This window comes from Oncorhynchus tshawytscha, linkage group LG04 (genome assembly GCF_018296145.1).
Source record: "Oncorhynchus tshawytscha isolate Ot180627B linkage group LG04, Otsh_v2.0, whole genome shotgun sequence".
In the NCBI taxonomy this organism is placed as follows: Eukaryota; Metazoa; Chordata; class Actinopteri; order Salmoniformes; family Salmonidae; genus Oncorhynchus; species Oncorhynchus tshawytscha.
The window spans coordinates 23,774,216-23,795,800 of NC_056432.1; the positions used below are offsets into that span (position 1 = coordinate 23,774,216).

General features: G+C 41.6%; 1 protein-coding gene across 1 annotated transcript in view; it reads right to left on the bottom strand.

The window, feature by feature from the left end:
* LOC112248401 (eIF-2-alpha kinase activator GCN1) overlaps positions 1-9,068 on the bottom strand; it is a 32,496-nt gene extending 23,428 nt beyond the window's left edge. The window contains exons 1-22 of the mRNA XM_024417384.2: positions 9,010-9,068; positions 8,116-8,218; positions 7,923-7,986; positions 7,699-7,830; positions 7,447-7,555; positions 7,122-7,220; positions 6,845-6,979; positions 6,683-6,751; positions 6,429-6,537; positions 6,250-6,324; positions 6,033-6,161; positions 5,876-5,926; positions 5,670-5,768; positions 5,410-5,583; positions 5,109-5,261; positions 4,892-4,984; positions 4,707-4,782; positions 4,430-4,589; positions 3,855-4,044; positions 2,951-3,075; positions 2,580-2,758; positions 2,343-2,436 (exon numbers count right to left, since the gene is read on the bottom strand). Coding sequence (XP_024273152.1) covers positions 2,343-2,436; positions 2,580-2,758; positions 2,951-3,075; positions 3,855-4,044; positions 4,430-4,589; positions 4,707-4,782; positions 4,892-4,984; positions 5,109-5,261; positions 5,410-5,583; positions 5,670-5,768; positions 5,876-5,926; positions 6,033-6,161; positions 6,250-6,324; positions 6,429-6,537; positions 6,683-6,751; positions 6,845-6,979; positions 7,122-7,220; positions 7,447-7,555; positions 7,699-7,830; positions 7,923-7,986; positions 8,116-8,218; positions 9,010-9,027 — 2,436 coding nt within the window. The 5' untranslated portion in view covers positions 9,028-9,068. The remainder of the gene's footprint in view (positions 1-2,342; positions 2,437-2,579; positions 2,759-2,950; positions 3,076-3,854; positions 4,045-4,429; positions 4,590-4,706; positions 4,783-4,891; positions 4,985-5,108; positions 5,262-5,409; positions 5,584-5,669; positions 5,769-5,875; positions 5,927-6,032; positions 6,162-6,249; positions 6,325-6,428; positions 6,538-6,682; positions 6,752-6,844; positions 6,980-7,121; positions 7,221-7,446; positions 7,556-7,698; positions 7,831-7,922; positions 7,987-8,115; positions 8,219-9,009) is intronic.
* Positions 9,069-21,585: the final 12,517 nt, after the last annotated feature.

The window sequence follows — 21,585 nt, forward strand, 5'->3', positions numbered from 1 at the left end:
ACAGTACCAATATGCTCCTGCATCTATTAGCCCATACACAGTGCACAGTACTCATACCCCTCCACTTATTGCACTTTGTTGTGTTAGATGGAATTCAAAATGGACAAAAAAAATCTACACATAATACCTCAATGACAAAGTGAAACATGTTTTTAGATATTTTTTGCAAATGTATTGAAAATGAAAGTATTCACAGCACTGAGGAGATTACAGCTGTGAGTGCTTCTAGGTAAGTCTCTAAGAGCTTTTCACAAGTGGGTTGTGCAACATTTGCCCATTTTTCTTGTCAAAATGTTTCATGCTCTGTCAAATTGATTGTTGGTCATTGCTAGACTACCATGTTCAGGTCTTGCCATAAATTTTCCAAGTAGCTTGAGTGAGTGAGGGAGTTTATTTGATTTTTTACAGGGACGGTGCACATTAATCAACGTTTCAGTAAAAGTTCCGGTTTTAGCCAGTCAGCTAATTTTCAACCGCAGTCCCTGGGTAGGTTATTAAAAACAATTACAATATAGACAATCATTGAGCAGTGAGCACACGCAGAGCAACAAGTCAAACATTCATTGTCTTCTTGGTAAGCAACTCCAGTGTCGATTTGGCCTTGAGTTTTAGGTTACTGTCCTGCTTAAAGGTGAATTCATCTCCCAGTGTCTGGTGGAAAGCAGACTGAACCGGGTTTCCTCTAGGATTTTGCCTGTGCTGAGCTCCATCCCATTTATTTTTTATCCTGAAAACCTCCTCAATCCTTAACAATTACAAGCATATCCATAACATGATGCAGCCACCACTATGCTTGAAAATATGGAGAGTGGTAGTCAATGTGTAGAATTGGATTTGCCCCAAACATCACACTTTGTATTCAGGACAAAAAGTGAATTGCTTTGCCACATTTTTTGCAGTTTTACATTAGTGCCTTAGGATGCATGTTTTGCTGTGGTGTAAAGTACTTAAGTAGAAATACTTTAATGTACTACTTAAGTCATTTTTTTCAGTATCTGTATTTTACTTTATTTATATTTGACAACTTTCACTTGACTACATTCCTAAAGAAAATAACATTTACTCCATACATTTTCCCTGACACCCAAAAGTACATTACATTTTGAATGTCTAGCAGGATGGGAAAATTGTCTAAACCATGCTCTTATCAAGAGAACATCCCTGGTCATCCCTATTGCCTCCAATCTGGCAGACTTAATTTAACCCTTATTTTACCAGGTAAGTTGACTGAGAACACATTCTCATTTACAGCAACGACCTGGGAAATAGATACAATGAGCCAATTGGAAGCTGGGGATGATTACGTGACCGTAATGGTGAGGGCCAGATTGGGAATTTAGCCAGGACACCAGGGTTAACATCCCTACTCTTACGATAAGTGCCATAGGATCTTTCAGTGACCACAGAGTCAGGACACCCATTTAACGTCCCCGTACACAGGGCAATGTCCCCAATCACTGCCCTGGGGCACTGTCCCCCCCCCAAGACCAGCTCAGAAATGGCTGGTCACCACTGCTCTAACCGTTTTAAATGTACCATTGGCATTGTGGTGAAATCCCTGAGCGGTTTCATTCCTCTCTGGCTACGGAGTTAGGAAGTACGCTGGTATCTTTCTTGACCTTTGTGCTGTTGACTGTGCCCAATAATGTTTTATGCTGCTACCATGTTGTTGTTATGTTGCTACCATGCTGTGTTGTCATGTGCTGCTGCCTTGCTATGTTGTTGTCTTAGGTCTCTCTTTATGTAGTGTTGTCTCGGTGTGATGTGTGTTTTGTCCTATATTTATATTGTATTCATTTTTTTTTTTTAATCCCAGGCCCCCGTCCCTGCAGGAGGCCTTTTGCCTTTTTGGTAGGCTGTCATTGTAAATAAGAATGTGTTCTTAACTGACTTGCCTAGTTAAATAAAAGTTACATTTAAAAAATTGTAGTGACTGGGTATATTGATACACCATCCACAGTGTAATTAACTTGCTCAACCATGCTCAACCATGCTCAAAGGGATATTTAATGTTTGCTTTTGTATTTATACCAATATGTTCCCTTCTTTGCGAAGCACTGAAAAACCTCCCTGGCCTTCGTGGTTGAATCTGTGTTTGAAATTCACTGCTTGACTGAGGGACATAATTCCACTTTGACATTATGGAGTATTGTGTGTAGGCCAGTGAGAAAAAAACATCTAAATTCAATCAATTTTAAATTCAGGCTGTAATAACAAAATGTGGAAAAAGTCAAGGGGTGTGAATATTTCCTGAAGGCACTGTACAGTAATAAGGTAAGAGCGCAACAGTTAACAAGCCTCTCTCCATATAGTTTTTCAATCATTGCCCCCCATAGTCTCACCTCTTGCAGCTCTAGCTCTATGATCTGTTCCTTATACGAGTAGGCCTTGTTCTCCCTCTTCATGTTGCCCTTCTTTGTGCTCTCCTGCTGGGCACTGCACAGGACACGGGAGGAAGAGAATGAAATGTTGAAACAAGCCTTTGAGTTTAACTAAGAAATCAACATAGCCAAGGTCTTTGAAACAATGATAAGCATTCTTGCCGACAGAACAGCTCTTACACTGTATTAGTGTCCTACCTCTGGATGATGCTCTTGTCATACAGCTCTCCCTCAGGGGTGAGCATGATGGCGTACTCCTCCCTGGTGACCTGCCGCAACGCAGGATTGGACAGCAACTGTGTCACATGCTCCATCACCCGTGGCAGCAGCTTGATGGGAGAGAGACCGGACAGGGCACCGACCGCATTCCTTATAGCCTGGTGAAACAAGAGGACGACCATCAGTCAGCCAATAAGAGTATATGACAAGTTGGACCATAGGCTTGTCTCATCCAATCACAGAGAGCAAATGTAGGCCTCAACCATCCATTGGCTGTGAGTGTAAGTATGTATGTGTATTGTATGTGTACATCTGATATAAGGATGTCAATATGTAAAATATGTTCCGACCTGATTGTCAGCGTTGGCTTGCAACAGCCGTGGCAGAATGTCATCCAGGTTCTTGTCTATGAACTCGTCGGCCTTGATGTTCATGCTGGACAGCAGATGCGGCCAGAAACCGGGTCGAGCTTCAACTGCATCATCGGAGAAGAGCCCGGGGGGAAAGATGTCAGTACTAGTAGTGGGTTTATACTAGGGATGGGCATTTGAAATAATATCATCATTGTTCAGAAATCTAAATAATCGAAATTCAAAAAAAGAAAAGCTCTTTGATATTGAATCTTGACCAATCAGAACGACGCAAATGCACATGGCAGAGGTAAACAGGAGACATGCTGCTTTTCTCCAGTAGTTTAGCTAACAGCAACAACGAAAGAGAAGATTTTCGCCATGATAGAATTGATTGTTACAAAAGGATTCTGCATAACATTTTAAAACACTTCAAGTGATAATACAAAACTAAAACATTAAATGTTATTAAGAGTGTTTTGCATTGATCTGTGTCAGGTGTTGTGGAAACGTTAGGTGAACGCATGTAACTGCTATTTGAAGTGGGAAAAATAGCATACTGATGTCAGGGCAGCCTGGAGGGTTAAATGTGCAGCAGTAGCTCAACACACAGTTATAAAAACTACATTCTAAAGTTAGTTTGTTTATTAAATTAATAATTTCAAATGTTATGATGTAAAATAATTTAAACAAAGCTTTTTCGATAAAATAGGCCTAAAAATAAATATAGGTATATACATTTTTTATTTTTTATTTTAAATCTCGCTAAATTAACACTCACATAATCGAATACTAACTGTTATGACATCCGTTCAGATATTTGATGATATTTGCCCATCCCTAGTTCATACAAACTGCAGTGTGAAAGATGCTGTGGAGCGCAGTAACAAGTAAACGAACAGACCTATGGAGGGATGGTGGGTGACGACCAGGATCTCCATGGCAATCTTGTCTGCCTCGGCTGTGTCGTTCCACTGGCCGGCCACAGAGCACACCACACACAGCGCCTCCAGCAGGACGCGAGGGGGACTGTAGGCCTTTCCCACCTCAGACAACTCCCCTGACTCTGTCTGCAGCACCTCCTGAGGCAACACCTGGGGAAAGACAAAGACACAGTATATAGTCAATGACAAAGGGATAATGTAGACATTCATATTACACTACAAATTTATTTAACCTTTATTTAACTAGGCAAGTCAGTTAATTAAGAACAAATTCTTATTTTCAATGACGGCCTAGGAACAGTGGGTTAACTGCCTGTTCAGGGGCAGAACGACAGATTTGTACCTTGTCAGCTGAACTTGCAACCTTCCGGTTACTAGTCTAATGCTCTAACCACTAGGCTACCCTGCCGCCCCAATTAAAATATTTGTACTTAACACCCGAATTTAAAATCAGTCATTACTAGTTTATAGTACCACTGAGGTGAGACCTGCAACTACAAATCTATAAAAATTCCTCACAGTCAACTATTTGTACCTTGTGTTTGTTGATGACCACTCTTAGTTCTCCCAGAAGGCCGTGGGCCAGCCCGGAGCCGCCCAGGGAGGAGAGCAGCTTCTTCACGGTCTGCTGTGCCCGCTTCCGCACACGCCAACTACGAGACAGCAGCACCGCCACAGTGGCACGGTGGTACATCCTGACAGGTGAGGAGAGCAGAAAGAGTCAACACTTACAGAGAACTAAACATGGAAATGTGTTGCGCAAAATGCTGATACAAATTCAGAGCGACTGAGACAGTAAAACAATCACTCACGGTGATTTGCCGTTGGTGAGTCGGTGGGAGTGGTCCAAGAAGATTCTCTCACACAGCTGTATCACTGTGCACAACGCTGATGTGAAAGAGATTTAATACTCAATATCATCCCATATGTTGACACTTGTGCGATTACTGACAGTCTGCATTAGTGTTTTGTGTACTGTTTGTTTATTATGCCTCACCTTCCTCACTGGCCTGGGAGAGGAACTTCTCTGTGGTGAATAAAGGTTTCTTCTCATCCAGGATCAGGGTCCAGAAGACAGCCAACTTGGCCTCTGCAGCAAAGACAAAACACACCATTCTATGTCAGTCTCTAAACTGATGAACAAAGGCACTGTCCCCTACTGGGAACCTCAACCTTCAATAATTATGGGGTGTCATGATCCTAAATTCTCTCACCTGTCTGGGTCTCCAGCAGAGACAGTCGACTCAGGAGAACAGCAGCAGCCACGCCCTCTGAGAGCAGAGCATGCTGGGAGTTCTGGGCCGCAGCCTTCTCCACTGTCTGGAGAAGGAGGGGCACGAGGTCAGACACCTGTCCCAGAGTGTCACCTGGAGAGGAGAGAGAGGGCAGGGCTGTGATTCTGTGCCTCCTGCATTCCATAGAACCGGATCAATACACACAGACAAGTTATTTAATTTCAAAGACAAGCTCACAGACACACAGGCAACAGTTGCCCAGTGCCTGTGACTAACTAACCTTTGAATGCCGCCAGCATGGCCTGCAGGTATGCGTGGCGGACAGGAGAGGTGGAGGTCTTGAGGGTGAAGGCCTTCTTGAACCAGTCCAGCAGAGCCTTGGGGACCTCCACCGTCAGCCGCCCACTCCACTGAGACAGCATAGCCACTGCGTGCACCAAGGTCCCCTCATGCACTGACAGACAGAAACACAACATGAGCACCTCTCACTCTATGGATGAAGGGAATAAGAAGGAGGAAGGAATTAGAGATAGTTCTTACCTTCTTGTTGCAGATAAGGGATGAACAGCACAGCGACTGCAGAGCTAAGAGTTTGGCTAGAGGTGCCCGACACAGCATGATGGCTGCAGCTGCCGATACCTGGACAGAACAAGTCAAAACCAGGGTTAAAAGACAACACCCATCAGTCTGCAAGACTACATACTAAGTGTGTGTTATGAAGGACAGAAGACTAGTGACCACGCTACCTGACAGCACACTCATCTTCTGGCCGAACGCTGTGAGCTTCCCCTCTGACCCTGAAAATACACCGTTATGTTAGTGCAAGAACATACTTTACACTTGGGTGTTGTGCCATGTGTGCTCAAATGTTTCTTAGGTCATAGTAAAGTGAGTTGTCCTTGCCTCCCAGGATGCTGAAGAGGTGTGTTATGACATCCTGTACAGCGCTAGGGTCACTACACTGCTTGGCCAGGTTCTGCATGGCCTGCACTGCCTGCTCCATCAGCTGGGGATTATTGGCCTTCAGCTGACCTGAAACACACATTACAGCCTGGTTACACACACACAGAAAGAAACATCCTCAAAAAGCTACATTTCTACATATAAAGGGCTGACTTACTTGCAATGCCTTTTCCAATATCCATGGCATACTGACTGAGGTCAAGAGTCACTGAAGCCAGTAGACAGGAGACGGCTGAAGGAGAGAGGAAATGATATCTTGAAAGGACAAAACTACAATGCATAGTAGGTAATATACACAAAAATGTGTTTGATTGAGATATTAGCTACTGTACTGACTCTGCATGGCGTTCTCAGGGCTGCGGAGCATGGCCTTCTGCAGGGCAGGCAGCAGCAGCTCCTTGAACTCAGAGTGGGAGACATGGCGCAGCAAGGAACCACTCTTGTCCTGCAGAAAAACACAAAACACATTACAGAGAAGAATTTTTAGCACCAACACCCAAAATATATTTTACAATACACATCAATTGTGGCTATGGGAGGTCTTTAGGTTGTGACAAAAGCAGTTTCAGGGCCAGTCCAGCGCCACTCACCAATAGGTGTTGGTGTGGTCTAGTCTTGCTCATGAGTACTGCCTTCATATACAGGTCCAATATGGCACTCTAAAAACAAAATAGAGGCTTGGTTACAGATATAATTTTTAAAAATTATATAGAAATATCTTTAATCTGACTGAATTCAAATAACAGACTCACCTTGTGTTTCTCTACGGTGGCCATGTCTTTGTGAGTTGTGCAGAAGTCCAGACACACCCCCAGCAGAGCCAGTGAGCTGGGGTTCTGCTCCAGACTCAACAGGGTGCTTATATACTGATCTGCCAGGCCAGGGTTCTGGAGAAAAACAGCAGAGACAAGCATTTTAAATCATAGCAAATCCAATATATTGATTTTACACGGGACCATGATGACAGTGTCCAAAAATTCCTTATTACTGTCTGGCGTTCCTTGAATACCAACCCCACACCTCCCTTACCTTTTTCCATAGGTGTCTCAGGTTCTTCAGGGTTGACTTCAGTGCTGTTGCTTGAGCACCTCCCACCACCTCAGCCAGCAGTAAACTCTGTACCTCCACCTGTCAGAGGAAAGATTGGATGGGTGGATGGATGGGTGGATGCAGAAACAGTAGTAGGGCTTAACAAGTCCCTTAACAACCAAATCCAACATGCCATCACATGTGTGGAACTAGACGACATCTAAATTCATGCCGAAATCGTTTCACAGTATATATGTAAATAATGATTGCTGGGAGGTGAAAGGCATGGCTTCTATAAGCAGTGTCCGATTCCTTGCTCACTTACCAGTTTCTTCCAGATGGGGCCCACTCTTTTCTCTGGAGCCAAGAACACAGAGCGAACCAACAGGCAGGTCCAGGCCAGCCCGGTGAAGGCAGCCGAACCTGTGCTCTTACTGACAACACCACAACAAGATGGACAGTGAACACAAATAAGGTATTCAGTATGTGGTGAAATTAGTACAATATTTCACAGAACTCACTGTAAAATGTATACAAAGTATTTAGACTGAGCCCTATTCCTATCCCCATGTCCTACCTGGGTGCTCCATTCTTGTTGATGACGCCACAGTTGAGGAGGCAGTGGAGGAGGCTGGTTGCTAGGATTTCAGGTTGAGACTCGGCCAGTAGGCCAATGACGGAGAGGAGGGCTCGTCGAGATGCAGCATCCCTAGAGAAGACATGTCATTTAACACTCAACACACACTTCCAACAGATCAATAACTGGGGAATACTGAAGAGCAGTAGGCTAAGGACACCTACCTGTATCTGTGTGGAGTGAGACAGAAGAGCTTGCATAGACCTTTGATGGCTGGCTCTGGTAGCTCTATAAGGACATACACATTGTCAATCACTCACAACAGTTTGCTTTAATCTTGACAATCCAAGACAAAAAATAAACAGAGAGCAGGAAATAAACAAATTATGCTAACTACATGGGCATCTGTCTCCTCACCTTTGCCGCTAATACACTGTTTCAGTTCGCCAAGAATCTCCTTACGCTCGCTTACACTGGCTGTGGTCACTTTCACAGCGAATTTCTTCAGTGTGTCCGAAACCTGGTGCAATACACACAGACATCCAAAATCAAATGAAAGCCACCTGGCAATGTGTGCATCTAGGATAAAGTCAATCATTTGAAACAATAGTGCTGCATATTGAAAAATGTCACACTGATTGAAGATCAACTTTGTAATTAGTCTTCAATTTATCAAGATAGAAAACATATCTTCTGAGATTTGTATGGCATCATCAGGCTGAAAGTGATCAGACCACCCATAACAATTAAAACATTTAATTTAGCAAATTTCTGGATACTGAGGCGTGGTCACCAAATACAATATGCCATTCAGAAGACATTCGTGTTTGGCTTCTCATAACTGGCTAACATTAGCTAGCAAACAAGTACTGTATAGTATATGTTCTAACTCAAATTGGCTGTTGCCAACAAAGAACTTAATGAAATGCTTCATTGTAGCTAACTGTTAAATAAATGAGAAACTAGGCTGGGTAAAACCTACTCATCTAGTTGGTGTTTCGATTAATCTCAAACAACGGATTTGGTCACCACGAGAACACTGACTAGCTAGTTAGCCACGTATTGCTAGTTAGCTGGCTACTATATTTAAGCTACCTATGGCTAACGTCAGCAATATGTACTAGCCAAGTATCGGTTAGCTAGCTAGCTTAGCCAGCGGGACAATGTTTAAATCATTTATTTTACGGGAAACCCTACAGGCAGCGACAATAAATGAATTATCCCTCATATCATATCTTCCTTATCAGCAGTATGTTGTTGACAAATTCTCGAGGAAGAATCAGCACCATTTTAAACATCAGCGACACAAACCTGCGTGTCCGCTGCCATCTTGCCGGTCTCAAACTAGGGAGAACTTGTAGTCACTTCCGGTTCATGATACGAGTGATCATCACTTCAAGGACAGTAAGTACTGTTTTTTTTGTTTTTTTGTTTATTTTGTTATATTATTATGTCATTTTTAAACGAATACAAATATTTGAAATTCCATACAGTTTGAAGGATACAAATTAAAATGTGTTACAATTTTTAAGAAGGATGTATAGATTTTTGTAACACAAACATCACAAACAAACAGATAAGCACAAATACAGAAACGCATACAGGGCTTTTACATTCAAAGACATTTGAAAAGCTTAAGAGTATAAATTGATTTCGCCAGGGGCGCAACTTTGGTTTTAGAAGTGGGAGGACATTATTCCCCCCAAGTGAAAGTTGTGCCCCTTGATTTCATTACCTTCTTATTCTTACAGAGCATAGTATTTAATGTCTTGTTCCCAGACAAATTAAACAACTTCTTTGTGCGCTTTGAGGACAATACAGTGCCACCGACACTGACCGCTACCAAAGACTGTGGGCTCTCTTTCTCCAAGGCCGGCCCAGACGGCATCCCTAGCAACGTCCTCAGAGCATGTGCAGACCAGCTGGCTGGTGTGTTTACAGACATATTCAATCAATCCTTATCCCAGTCTCCCAAGAAAGCTAAGGTAACTGAACTAAATGACTATCGCCCCGTAGCACTCATGTGTCATCATGTAGTGCTTTGAGAGGCATGGATCATATCACCTCCACCCTACCTGTCACCCTAGACCCACTCCAATTTGCTCACCGCCAAAATAGGTACACAGACGATGCAATCGCCATCACACTGCACACTGCCCTAACCCATCTGGACAAGAGGAATATCTATGTGAGAATGCTGTTCATCGACTACAGCTCGGCATTCAACACCATAGTACCCTCCAAGCTCGTCATCAAGCTCGAGACCCTGGGTCTCGACCCCGCCCTGTGCAACTGGGTACTGGACTTCCTGACGGGCCGCCCCCAGGTGGTGAGGGTAGGCAACAACATCTCCACCCCGCTGATCCTCAACACTGGGACCCCACAAGGGTGCGTTCTGAGCCCTCTCCTGTACTCCCTGTTCACCCACGACTGCGTGGCCACTCACGCCTCCATCTCAATCATCAAGTTTGCGGACGACACAACAGTGGTAGGCTTGATTACCAACAACGACGAGACGGCCTACAGGGAGGAGGTGAGGGCCCTCGGAGTGTGGTGTCAGGAAAATAACCTCACACTCAACGTCAACAAAACCAAGGAGATGATTGTGGACTTCAGGAAACAGCAGAGGGAACACCCCCCTATCCACATTGATGGAACAGTAGTGGAGAGGGTAGCAAGTTTTAAGTTCCTCGGCATACACATCACAGACAAACTGAATTGGTCCACTCACACAGACAGCATCGTGAAGAAGGCGCAGCAGCGCCTCTTCAACCTCAGGAGGCTGAAGAAATTCGGCTTGTCACCAAAAGCACTCACAAACTTCTACAGATGCACAATCGAGAGCATCCTGGCGGGCTGTATCACCGCCTGGTACGGCAACTGCTCCGCCCACAACCGTAAGGCTCTCCAGAGGGTAGTGAGGTCTGCACAACGCATCACCGGGGGCAAACTACTTGCCCTCCAGGACACCTACACCACCCGATGTTACAGGAAGGCCATAAAGATCATCAAGGACATCAACCACCCGAGCCACTGCCTGTTCACCCCGTTATCATCCAGAAGGCAAGGTCAGTACAGGTGCATCAAAGCTGGGACCGAGAGACTGAAAAACAGCTTCTATCTCAAGGCCATCAGACTGTTAAACAGCCACCACTAACATTGAGTGGCTGCTGCCAACACACTGACACTGACACTGACTCAACTCCAGCCACTTTAATAATGGGAATTGATGGGAAATGATGTAAATATATCACTAGCCACTTTAAACAATGCTACCTTATATAATGTTACTTACCCTACATTATTCATCTCATATGCATACGTATATACTGTACTCGATACCTTCTACTGTATCTTGCCTATGCTGCTCTGTACCATCACTCATTCATATAGCCTTATGTACATATTCTTTATCCCCTTACACTGTGTATAAGACAGTAGTTTTGGAATTGTTAGTTAGATTACTTGTTGGTTATTACTGCATTGTCGGAACTAGAAGCACAAGCATTTCGCTACACTCGCATTAACATCTGCTAACCATGTGTATGTGACAAATAAAATTTGATTTGATTTGATTTAATACTTATATAGTCACATCCCATTCCTTTACTAGAATTAGGTTTTGGTTTTGTTGTGGAATTTGTTAGATATTAGGTTTTGTTGTGGAATTGTTAGATATTACCTGTTAGTTACTGCTGCACTGTTGATCAAGAAGCATAAGCATTTCGCTACACTTGCAATAACATCTGCTAACCATGTGTACTTGACCAATAACATTTGATTTGATATGAATATGGCAAGGTAATTATTTAAATCTACTTTAAAAAATATTGAATAGGATGGATTCTTCTAAAAAATCTTTTTATAGATATAATATTTAACAAAAATTATGATCAAATTCATCACATTCTTTTCGTTAGTGGAGAATCTTGGACTATCAAAAACAAAAATAACATCACAAGCTTGCAGATGGATGTCCCTAACAAATCTTTTACACAGCCGAAGTTCCATCCAGAACATAGGGACATACACACATTTGAAATTTGAAAAACAAAGTGGTTCTGTCCCAGATTGACGAAATGTACATTTCTCCTCAACATACAAATACTTTCATTGGATGGCTAACATCTATGAGTTATTTTAAAGAGTGTTTCCCTCACTTTGTTTGTGAGCACATATTTGTATGATAAAGTCCATACCTTCGGCTAATTTTTACAACACATATCCAGTTCCACATACCTTTTTCTATTGCAACAACACTGTCAGGAAAAGCTTCTTTAATCAATGAATTATTGCATTTTTTAATCAATGATTGAGACACTGTTAATTACTATCTTTCAATTTACAAGTGATGGATCAAACAGTTTGTTTTTAAAGGGTTTCTAAAGACCACCATTACTCCACACACAGAGACGCGTACAAAGCTCTCCCTCGCCCACCATTTGGTAAATCTGACCATAATTCTATCCTCCTGATCCTGCTTACGAGCAAAAATTAAAGCGGGAAGCACCAGTGACTTGGTCTATAAAAAAGTGGTCAGTTGAAGCAGATGCTAAACTACAGGACTGTTTTGCTAGCACAGACTGGAATATGTTCTGGGATTCTTCCGATGGCATTGAGGAGTGTGTCTTGGTAATGTCCTGTATTACTAAATGAGGAGAGTTTACAAACCACACACCAGTCAGAGTTATACTTAAACTTCATCTTTAATTATATGAGCTTCACCATAGCCCTTTGACTCTCAGATCAATTCAGTGTCTATAAATGAATTCTGAGAGTGCCTATAAGAAAATACCAATATCTTTTATAGCCAAGATACACCCCTCTCAACTTACATGATGAACCACAGATCTTAGGAACAGTTCACAAAGAAAGACTTTTACTTGAGAGAGGAGTATCCCATAGCCAGATAGCATTAGCTATAAATTATCGTTCAGTTTGGTCTCTAAGACGAGGTTCTAGTCTCGTTTTGGTACTTCATAGTACCAAAACATGACCTCATCCAATGGCATATATCAATTGTCAATTCTAGATACTCCCATCTCAAGTACAATCCACTCATGGACAAGCTCACTGAGGGGAGTGAGCCTCTAGGTCATATACTGTGAAAGATAAGTGCAACATCAGAGGGGTAATACAATGATTCCAGACACTGCCATACTCCTCCCCGCAATGGGAAAAGGAGGGAGTGACTGGCGTACAGACATTGTGGAGCCCTTCACATGGTTTAACAGATACATTCACATATGAAGACAATGTTCAAACTTGACCTCTCCCCTCTCTGGGCCCCAAGTGACTGAGCCCTAGCTGAGAAGGGAAAAGTGCAACTGCCAACAGTATAGTCCAAAAGGAGACATTCTAATGACAAGTATCTCACATAAGCATATTATGAAAGTAAATAAAACATCTTATTTATCTATGTTACCCAACTAATTCTGATTCATCCCCAACAAGTACACCACATCAGTCACTGGCTTCATCAATAAGTGCATCGATAACGTCGTCCCCACAGTGACTGTACGTGCATACATTAACCAGAAGCCATGGACTACAGGCAACATTCGCACTGAGCTAAAGGGTAGAGCTGTCGCTGTCAAGAAGCGGGACTCTAATCCGGACGCTTATAAGAAATCCCGCTATGCCCTCCAACGAACCATCAAACAGGCAAAGCGTCAATACAGGACTAAGATCAAATCGTACTACACCGGCTCCAATGCTCGTCGGATGTGGCAGGACTTGCAAACTATTACAGACTAGAAAGGGAAGCACAGCCGAGAGCTGCCCAGTGACACAAGCCTACCAGATGAGCTAAATAACTTATATGCTCGCTTCGAGGCAAGTACCACTGAAACATGCATGAGAGCATCAGCTGTTACGGACGAAGGTGTGATCGCGCTCTCCACAGTCAATGTGAGTAAGACCTTTAAACAGGTCAACATTCACAAGGCCGCAGGGCCAGACAGATTACCAGGACGTGCACTCCGAGGTTGCGCTGACCAACTGTCAAGTGTCTTCACTGACATTTTCAAACTCTCCCTGTCTGAGTCTGTAATACCAACATGTTTCAAGCAGATCACCATTGTCCCTGTGTCCAAGAACACAAAGGTAACCTGCCTAAATGACTACCGACCCGTAGCATTCACGTGTGTAGCCATGAACTGTTTTGAAAGGCTGGTAATGGCTCACACAACACCATTATCCCAGAAACCCTAGTCCCACTCCAATTTGCATACCGCCCCAACAGATCCACAAATTATGCAATCTCTATTGCACTCCACACTGCTTTTTCCCACCTGGACAAAAGGAACACCTATGTGAGAATGCTATTCATTGACAACAGCTTAGCGTTCAACACCAAAGTGCCCTAAAAGCTCATCACTAAGCTAAGGACCCTGGGACTGAACATCTCCCTCTGCAACTGGATCCTGGACTTCCTGACGGGCCACCCCCAGGTGGTAAGGGTAGGTAACAACACATCCGCCACGCTGATCCTCGACACGAGGTCCCCTCAGGGGTGCGTGCTCAGTCCCCTCTTGTACCCCCTGTTCACTCATGACTGCCCGGCCAGGCACGACTCCAACACCACCATTAAGTTTGCTGATGACACAACAGTGATCACCAACAACGATGAGACGGAGGAGGAGGTCAGAGACCTGACTGTGTGGTGCAAGGACAACAACCTCTCCCTCAATGTGATCAAGACAAAGGAGATGATTGTGGACTATAGGAAAATGAGGACCGGGCACGCACCCATTCTTATTGACGGGGCTGTAGTGGAGCATGTTGAGAGCTTCAACTTCCTTGGCGTCCACATCACCAACAAACTAACATGGTCCAAGCACACCAAGACAGTCGTGGGCACGACAAAATCTATACCCCCTCAGGAGACTGAAAAGATTTGGCATGGGTCCTCAGATCCTCAGAAGGTTTTATAGCTGCACCATTGAGAGCATCCTGACGGGTCACCACCTGGTATGGCAAATGCTCAGCCATCTGACCGCAAGGCACTACAGAGGATAGTGCGTACGGCCCAGTACATCACTGGGGCCAAGCTTCCTGCCATCCAGGACCTTTATACCATATTTCTAGCATACATTAAGCTTGTGACTCTACAAACTTGTTGGATGCATTTGCTGTTTGTTTTGGTTGTGTTTCAGATTATTTTGTGTCCAATAGAAATTAATGGTAAATAATGTATTGTGTCATTTTAGAATCGCTTTTATTGTAAATAAGAGTATAATTTGTTTCTAAACACTTCTACATGAATGTGGATGCTACCATGGTTATGGGTAGTCCAGAATGAATCATGAAATATGATGAATGAAAAAGTTACAGACATAAAAATATCATATCCCCAAGACATGCTCACCTCTCACCATCACAATAACAATGGAGGTTAGCATTTTTGAGGGGTATGATATTTATGCCTCTGTAACTTTCTCACTCATCATTATTCAAGATTCATTCAGGATTATCTGTAATCATGGTAGCATTCACAATAATGTATGAGTGTTGAGCAATATATTATATTCTTATACCCTCAAATTAAAGCTGACAGTCTGTACTTTAAACTCATAGTCATTGTATCATTTCAAGTCCGAAGTGCTGGAGTACAGAGCCAAAACAAATGTGTCACTGTCCCAGTACTTTTGGAGCGCACTGTATGCTGTATACACATTCAAATACATGGCAAGCACAAAAAACATCACAAGTCACCCAGAAAAATAGTTACATTCCTTCACAAATAAGTCCCAAATCAATATTTTAAATTGCCCGAATGGCACCAGAACATCAAGATGAAATGTATTTAATCAAAAGCAAAACCTAGGAACCTCAAGAGTTAACAAATCCTGTAAATGGGTTAGGCAACTCAGGTGTCTATATTTCTATATCAAAGTTAGATAAGACAGGAGTTTGTGAAGAATGGCCTTATCATCACGTTCTGACCTTAGTTCCTTTATTATGTCTTTGTGTTAGTTTGGTCAGGGCGTGAGTTGGGGTGGGTAGTCTATGTTCTTTCTTCTATGTTGTATTTCTGTGTTTGGCCTGGTATGATTCTCAATCAGAGGCAGCTGTCGATTGTTGTCTCTGATTGAGAATCATACTTAGGTAGCCTGTTTTCCCCATGTTGGTGGTGGGTGATTATTTTCCATGTCAGTGTTTGCGCCACACGGGACTGTGTAAGTTTCCATTTATTCTCTCATTCTTTTGTTTTCTGTGGTCAGTTATATTTCATTAAAATTATATTATGGACACTTACCACGCTGCGCATTGGTCCGATCCTTCCTACTCCTCCTCAGAAGAGGAGGACGAAAACCGTTACACTTATAAACAACTGGCAGAAAACTAAACTACAAGAAGAAATGTTATATTATCTATAAAGGCCTTGTGAAACTCTGCCGTTAATCCATCATTGCCCGAGGATTTTAAAAAAAAAATCATTAAATGTATAGTTATACTTCTTGAACATTCAGTTTCCTCATTTACAGTTACTGGATTAATAATAGACTTAAATAAGATAATTGACATTTGCTGTGAAATATTCAAATTGCAATAGAGGTATTACATTTCCAATAACTCACAATTGAATGTTCCTGTGAGTCATCACAAAGACTCAGTTTTAGTTTGACTTAAAAATAGCAGGTTAGATCTCAATCTGATCAACTTTAGGTTCAAATTCATTGGGATATCAGCAATAAATCTATTCTGGACTGTAGAGTGAAGTTTTTGTTGCTCCAAGATAAATCTTTTACCATAGGTTTTCTATACCTCCATATATCAATAACGGTCATACAATTACATAATACAGATCTATTACCTGCATTGTGTGCTCTAGGAGGATATATGTCTATGGTATTGTGTAGAACCACATTAAAGTCTCTGCAGAAGGAAAATTATCAATAGTTGCATTTCTTGAGCTATAACCAGAAATGTGACATAGTAAGAAGTGTTCTACAGAAATTGTAATTACTAAAAGGAGCCAGTGACTTCTTGTATCAGTCTTGGTTTGGGAACAGTAATTTGTACCATTTGAAAACCATAGATCATTGCCCCACTGGTTTAAAAACAATTGCACATCCTCGGAGCATGAATGGCATTCTTGTATGGAAAAGAGAAAAAAAGCATTTATTTTTATTCCCACTTTAAAGACAATACGTATAAATGTAATGCATCCGGTTGGTATTTCCACTCACTGCCAAATATGGTGGTGAGAGGAAGCTCTGTTAGGATAAGATGGAGCGAGATGGATTTTGGCCGACTTCTGCACATTTTCTCATCGATTAAACATTTAATCTCAAAACAGTTTTCTGTTTCCAAAATAAGAATCTCTTACGAACAGATTGCACTACGTTTTGCAGACTTTACCATTTGCCAAAGTTTCAATGTAAATAGTCCGGGGGGCCATTTCATTAATTGTTCTTATAGCTTGTTAAGGATCTTTTTGGGCCTATACTTGTCACTCCGGTACCGCTTGCTGTGCGGTAGCAGAGAGAATGGTCTATGACTTGGGTGACTGGATTCTTTCACAATTTAATAATAACAATGTGATGTATGTTATGTTGTAAAACATGTATTTTTTCAGTGAAACACTGAGTTGAAAGAACATTTGTTCTTTATTATCTAAAGAAAGGATGTCTTGTATGTACATGTACTTACCTTGAGTGCCTGAGGGTGACACTGTTACTAATTACTACATGTGATCTTTATTATTATTATTTGAATTTTTACCCCATTTCTCTCCCCAATTTCATGTCATCTGTACTTGCACTTAACCCATGACATCTGATAAATGTTATTTTAACCACATCCCTGCCTCAGTGTGTTATATTACACTTTTTATATCAAGTTGTTTTTGACAAATTACAATGAAAACGTGTCAGTTTGTCACTTTCACAAGGTTTGAGAAATAACATGTTCAACTACTTAAGATATTGTCTCTAATCTAGGTGGTGCCTAAGGAAGAATTTGTAACTTCTCTCATTGGGTGCGTTTGAGTTGTAAGGAGAGAAGTCGGTGAAGATGCATCTGTGACTGCCGAAAGTCGAACACTGTGGTTTTCTGACAGCGAGGCTCAGATCAACATGGCAGTGTTGCCATTGTTTATAAAAGCTTCTCTTAATAATGTATTATATTATCTAACCCCATAATCACACACTCACAAACTGAAATCATAACATAATATTGTGTGTACACATTGTTCAATCAATTAGTGAGATCGCCTCAAATATCATATTTGTATATGGTGCATTCGGAAAGTATTCAGACCCTTTGACTTTTTTAACATTTTGTTACGTTACAGCTTTATTCTAAAATGGATTACATTGTTTTTTTTCCGTCATCAATCTACTCACAATACCCCACAATGACAAAGTAGAAACAGGTTTGACACAATCCATTCTCGGAGCTCTACGGACAATTCCTTCGACCTCATGGCTTGGTTTTTGCTCTGACATGCACTGTCAACTGTGGGACCTTATATGAACAGGTGTGTGCCTTTCCAAATCCTGTCCAATCAATTGAATTTTCCACAGGTGGACTCCAATCAAGTTGTGGAAACATCTCAAGGTTGATCAATAGAAACAGGATGCTCCTGAGCTTAATTTGGAGTCTCATAGCAAAGGGTCTGAATAGTTATGTAAATAAGGTATTTCAGTTTTTTATTTTTAACATTTGCAAACATGCCTCCAGCCACCCAAGCCATAGACTGTGCTCTCTGGTTCCATATGGCAAGCAGTAACAACTTCTATCCACAAGCCATAGACAACTAAATAGCTAACATAATGGCTACATGGACTGAGTTGACCCTTGTGTTTAAAAAAAAAAATCACACTCACAGGACTCTACAGACTCACAATGACACTCCAACACACATATAACATGCACGCACACTTATACACACATACTCACAATTTTTATTTATTTTTATTTCCTTTATTTAACCAGGTAAGCTAGTTGAGAACAAGTTCTCATTTACAACTGCAACCTGGCCAAGATAAAGCAAAGCAGTGTGATACAAACAACAACACAGAGTTACACATGGAATAAACAAGCGTACAGTCAATAACACTATAGAAAAAAAGAAAGTCTATATACAGTGTGCAAATGGCGTGAGGAAGTAAGGCAAATAGGCCATAGAAGCAAAGTAATTACAATTTAGCAAATGAACACTGGAGTGATAGATGAGCAGATAGTGATGTGCAAGTAGAAATCCTGGTGGGCAAAAGAGCAGAAAAGTAAATAAAAACAACATACAATCATTTGCGCTGCTGCTACTCTGTTTACCATACAGTATCCTGATGCCTAGTCACCTTACCCCTATACATATCTACCTCTATCACTCCAGTATCCCTGAACATTGTAAATATGGTTTACTAACTGACCCTGAATATAGCTTCTTACTTTCTCATTTTCTTATTTTTATTTCTTGTGTTTTTGTTCTACCTTGTTTTCAGTGCTACATTGATATTGATTACTGCATTGTTGTGTTTGGGGCTTGCAAGAAAGGCATTTCACTGTACTTGGGCACATGACATTAAATCTTGAAACTAGTTTCAGTCATGTCTTTGATCACGTTTGCGTTGGTCAAACAAAAACACCCTAATGATTGCTTGACAATAGAATATCCCACAATGCAGGTGATCCTGCAGGATGAAGTTGGTGAAGAGCAACTGCAGAAACTTTGGCCTTTGATTACATGATATTTGTAAAGTTCATGCAGTCGACAAGTCGTACAATTTTTATCGCCAGAATACAACACTCTTTTAAAGGAGGTGATCAGCAATGGTATTGGACTTGACAAAAGTCATCCACTCTAAAATACCATCATTGTAAAGAATTTGTTAACTGAATTGCCTAATTAAATAAGTGTAATTATTATTTTTTTAAATTAAAAATGTGCTCAAAGATGGAAGGCAGGCTGGAGGAGACGAGATGTGTAACCATTCTAGACAATGAGAGGGCAGATACGCGCTTGTGAACAACAGACCATGGAGATAGAGAACTCGTTTTTGTATCTCCATTTTAAAGTAGTATATTTTCTTCTTGTTGACCAAAGTCACCACTTTCATTAACCAGGTTTCCATCCAACCTTTTTATGCTTGTAAAGTACATGTCGGATAAAAAAAAAGTAATGACAGGCCAGGTTGTTGATGGAAACATCTAATTTGTCGGTAAACTTTCCCAATGTTGACAAAACAATATACGCTAGACAAGGTGGGATCTTTTTGTGTCAGTAAAATAAATTATGCGAGAAATTTATGTGGAAACGCCATTATGCCCAAAAATTTATATAATAACCAACATTTCGAAGTAATTTTGGAGTGGCGCGATGATAGGTTGTGTTGTCCTCCCACTATGACCCGGGAAACTATGCAGTTTATTCGGCTATAGATTAAATAAATTATGAGGAATTGCACAGGGTGGTGAAAGTGCACGGTGATGAGCTTGATGCTGCTTTCCAATAAATATCGAGAGTCTTATTCTGGTGACATGATGACCGATGCTTGGCTGCCGTTTGACAAATAAAAATGATCTCGCTCTTATTCACAATAACCTCATGTAAGTAGCCTACCCGCAATGCGAGCTGTTGGTTAGAGCACACATGCCAAGACGAGAGTGGGCACATTCGCTATAACTCATGTTTTGGCAAAACCACCCGTAGAGTTGAAAATGCGATCGAAATCAATTAAAGCTTTTTTGTAATGTGCACTACGTCATCACGCACAGCCTTTTATTCTGCAACAACTTTATTTGATGGAAACATCTCGAAATGCGCATATTACTTTAATGCGGATTTTAGAATATGAAAAGTTGTTGCCAATTTGATAGATAGAAACCTATCACTTCATGGTCTTATTTTCGTGGACAGATTTTGGGCGGAGTAAAACCTATCGCTTCGCCTCTTACTCTCTAGGGTCCCTAGCGAAAAAGCACTCCCAACCTACTACGGAAATCACTTCCGGTCGTAGCTGTATCGAAGCCGTATTGAAGTGGCATCAAACGAGTGTGGCCCGTTTTGACATAACCCTAGCCTACTCTTTTGCCCTTGGTGTGTGGAACGTTTAGAGGAAAAAAAAGGAAGGATGACAGTAAAAAACAATCAATTGAGATTTACCCTCTACAACAGTATGCGCAGAGTTAACTGGGTTGTGAATTTGCTGCAAAGATGAGTTTCAAAATATGTTATTGCAAACCGGGATCCCTGCAACATCCATACCCAAGCCTTACCCCATTGAAGTTGAAATGTAAAATGGTTAACTTCAGAGTTGGGACATCCCAAAGATGAATGATAGCAAGGGCCATCAAAAGATCCACCACCTGTATGATTTCACTCCAGACACTCTTTCCATGCCACGTCGATACAGCAACAACCAGAAGTGGCTTTCATAGCAGGTTAGGAGAGCATTTTCGCTAACCCTAACCTGCTACGAAAAGTCACTTCTGGTCATAGCTGTATCGACGTGGTGTGAATAGAGTGCTTCTCATGTCAAGGCCAGGGAGAAATTGAGGATAAACAAGCTGCTTCTTGGGCATACTTTTAGTCTGTACGTCATGCTTTCCTCACAACAATATCACTGGCAAAAATGTTTTACCCCACCATTCTTACAAACATAATGCCATCACAGTCTATTCTAGATTTCACCACGGTGGCAATAATCTCGAGTGCAGAATCCATTCCTAGATAAATAGGCAAAATTGCCTTTGTTTCGCCAAAGGAAAACTTTATCACAAATGCTATACACTTAAGCTATACAAAAACAAAAATCTACCCATGAAATGAGTTGGCTCAGTATTCAGCACTATGACATATCAAATGAAAAGGTGACAAGGGACACAATTTCAATAAAAAAACAGTCACTTTGATTAAATAACTGCCAACTACAATGA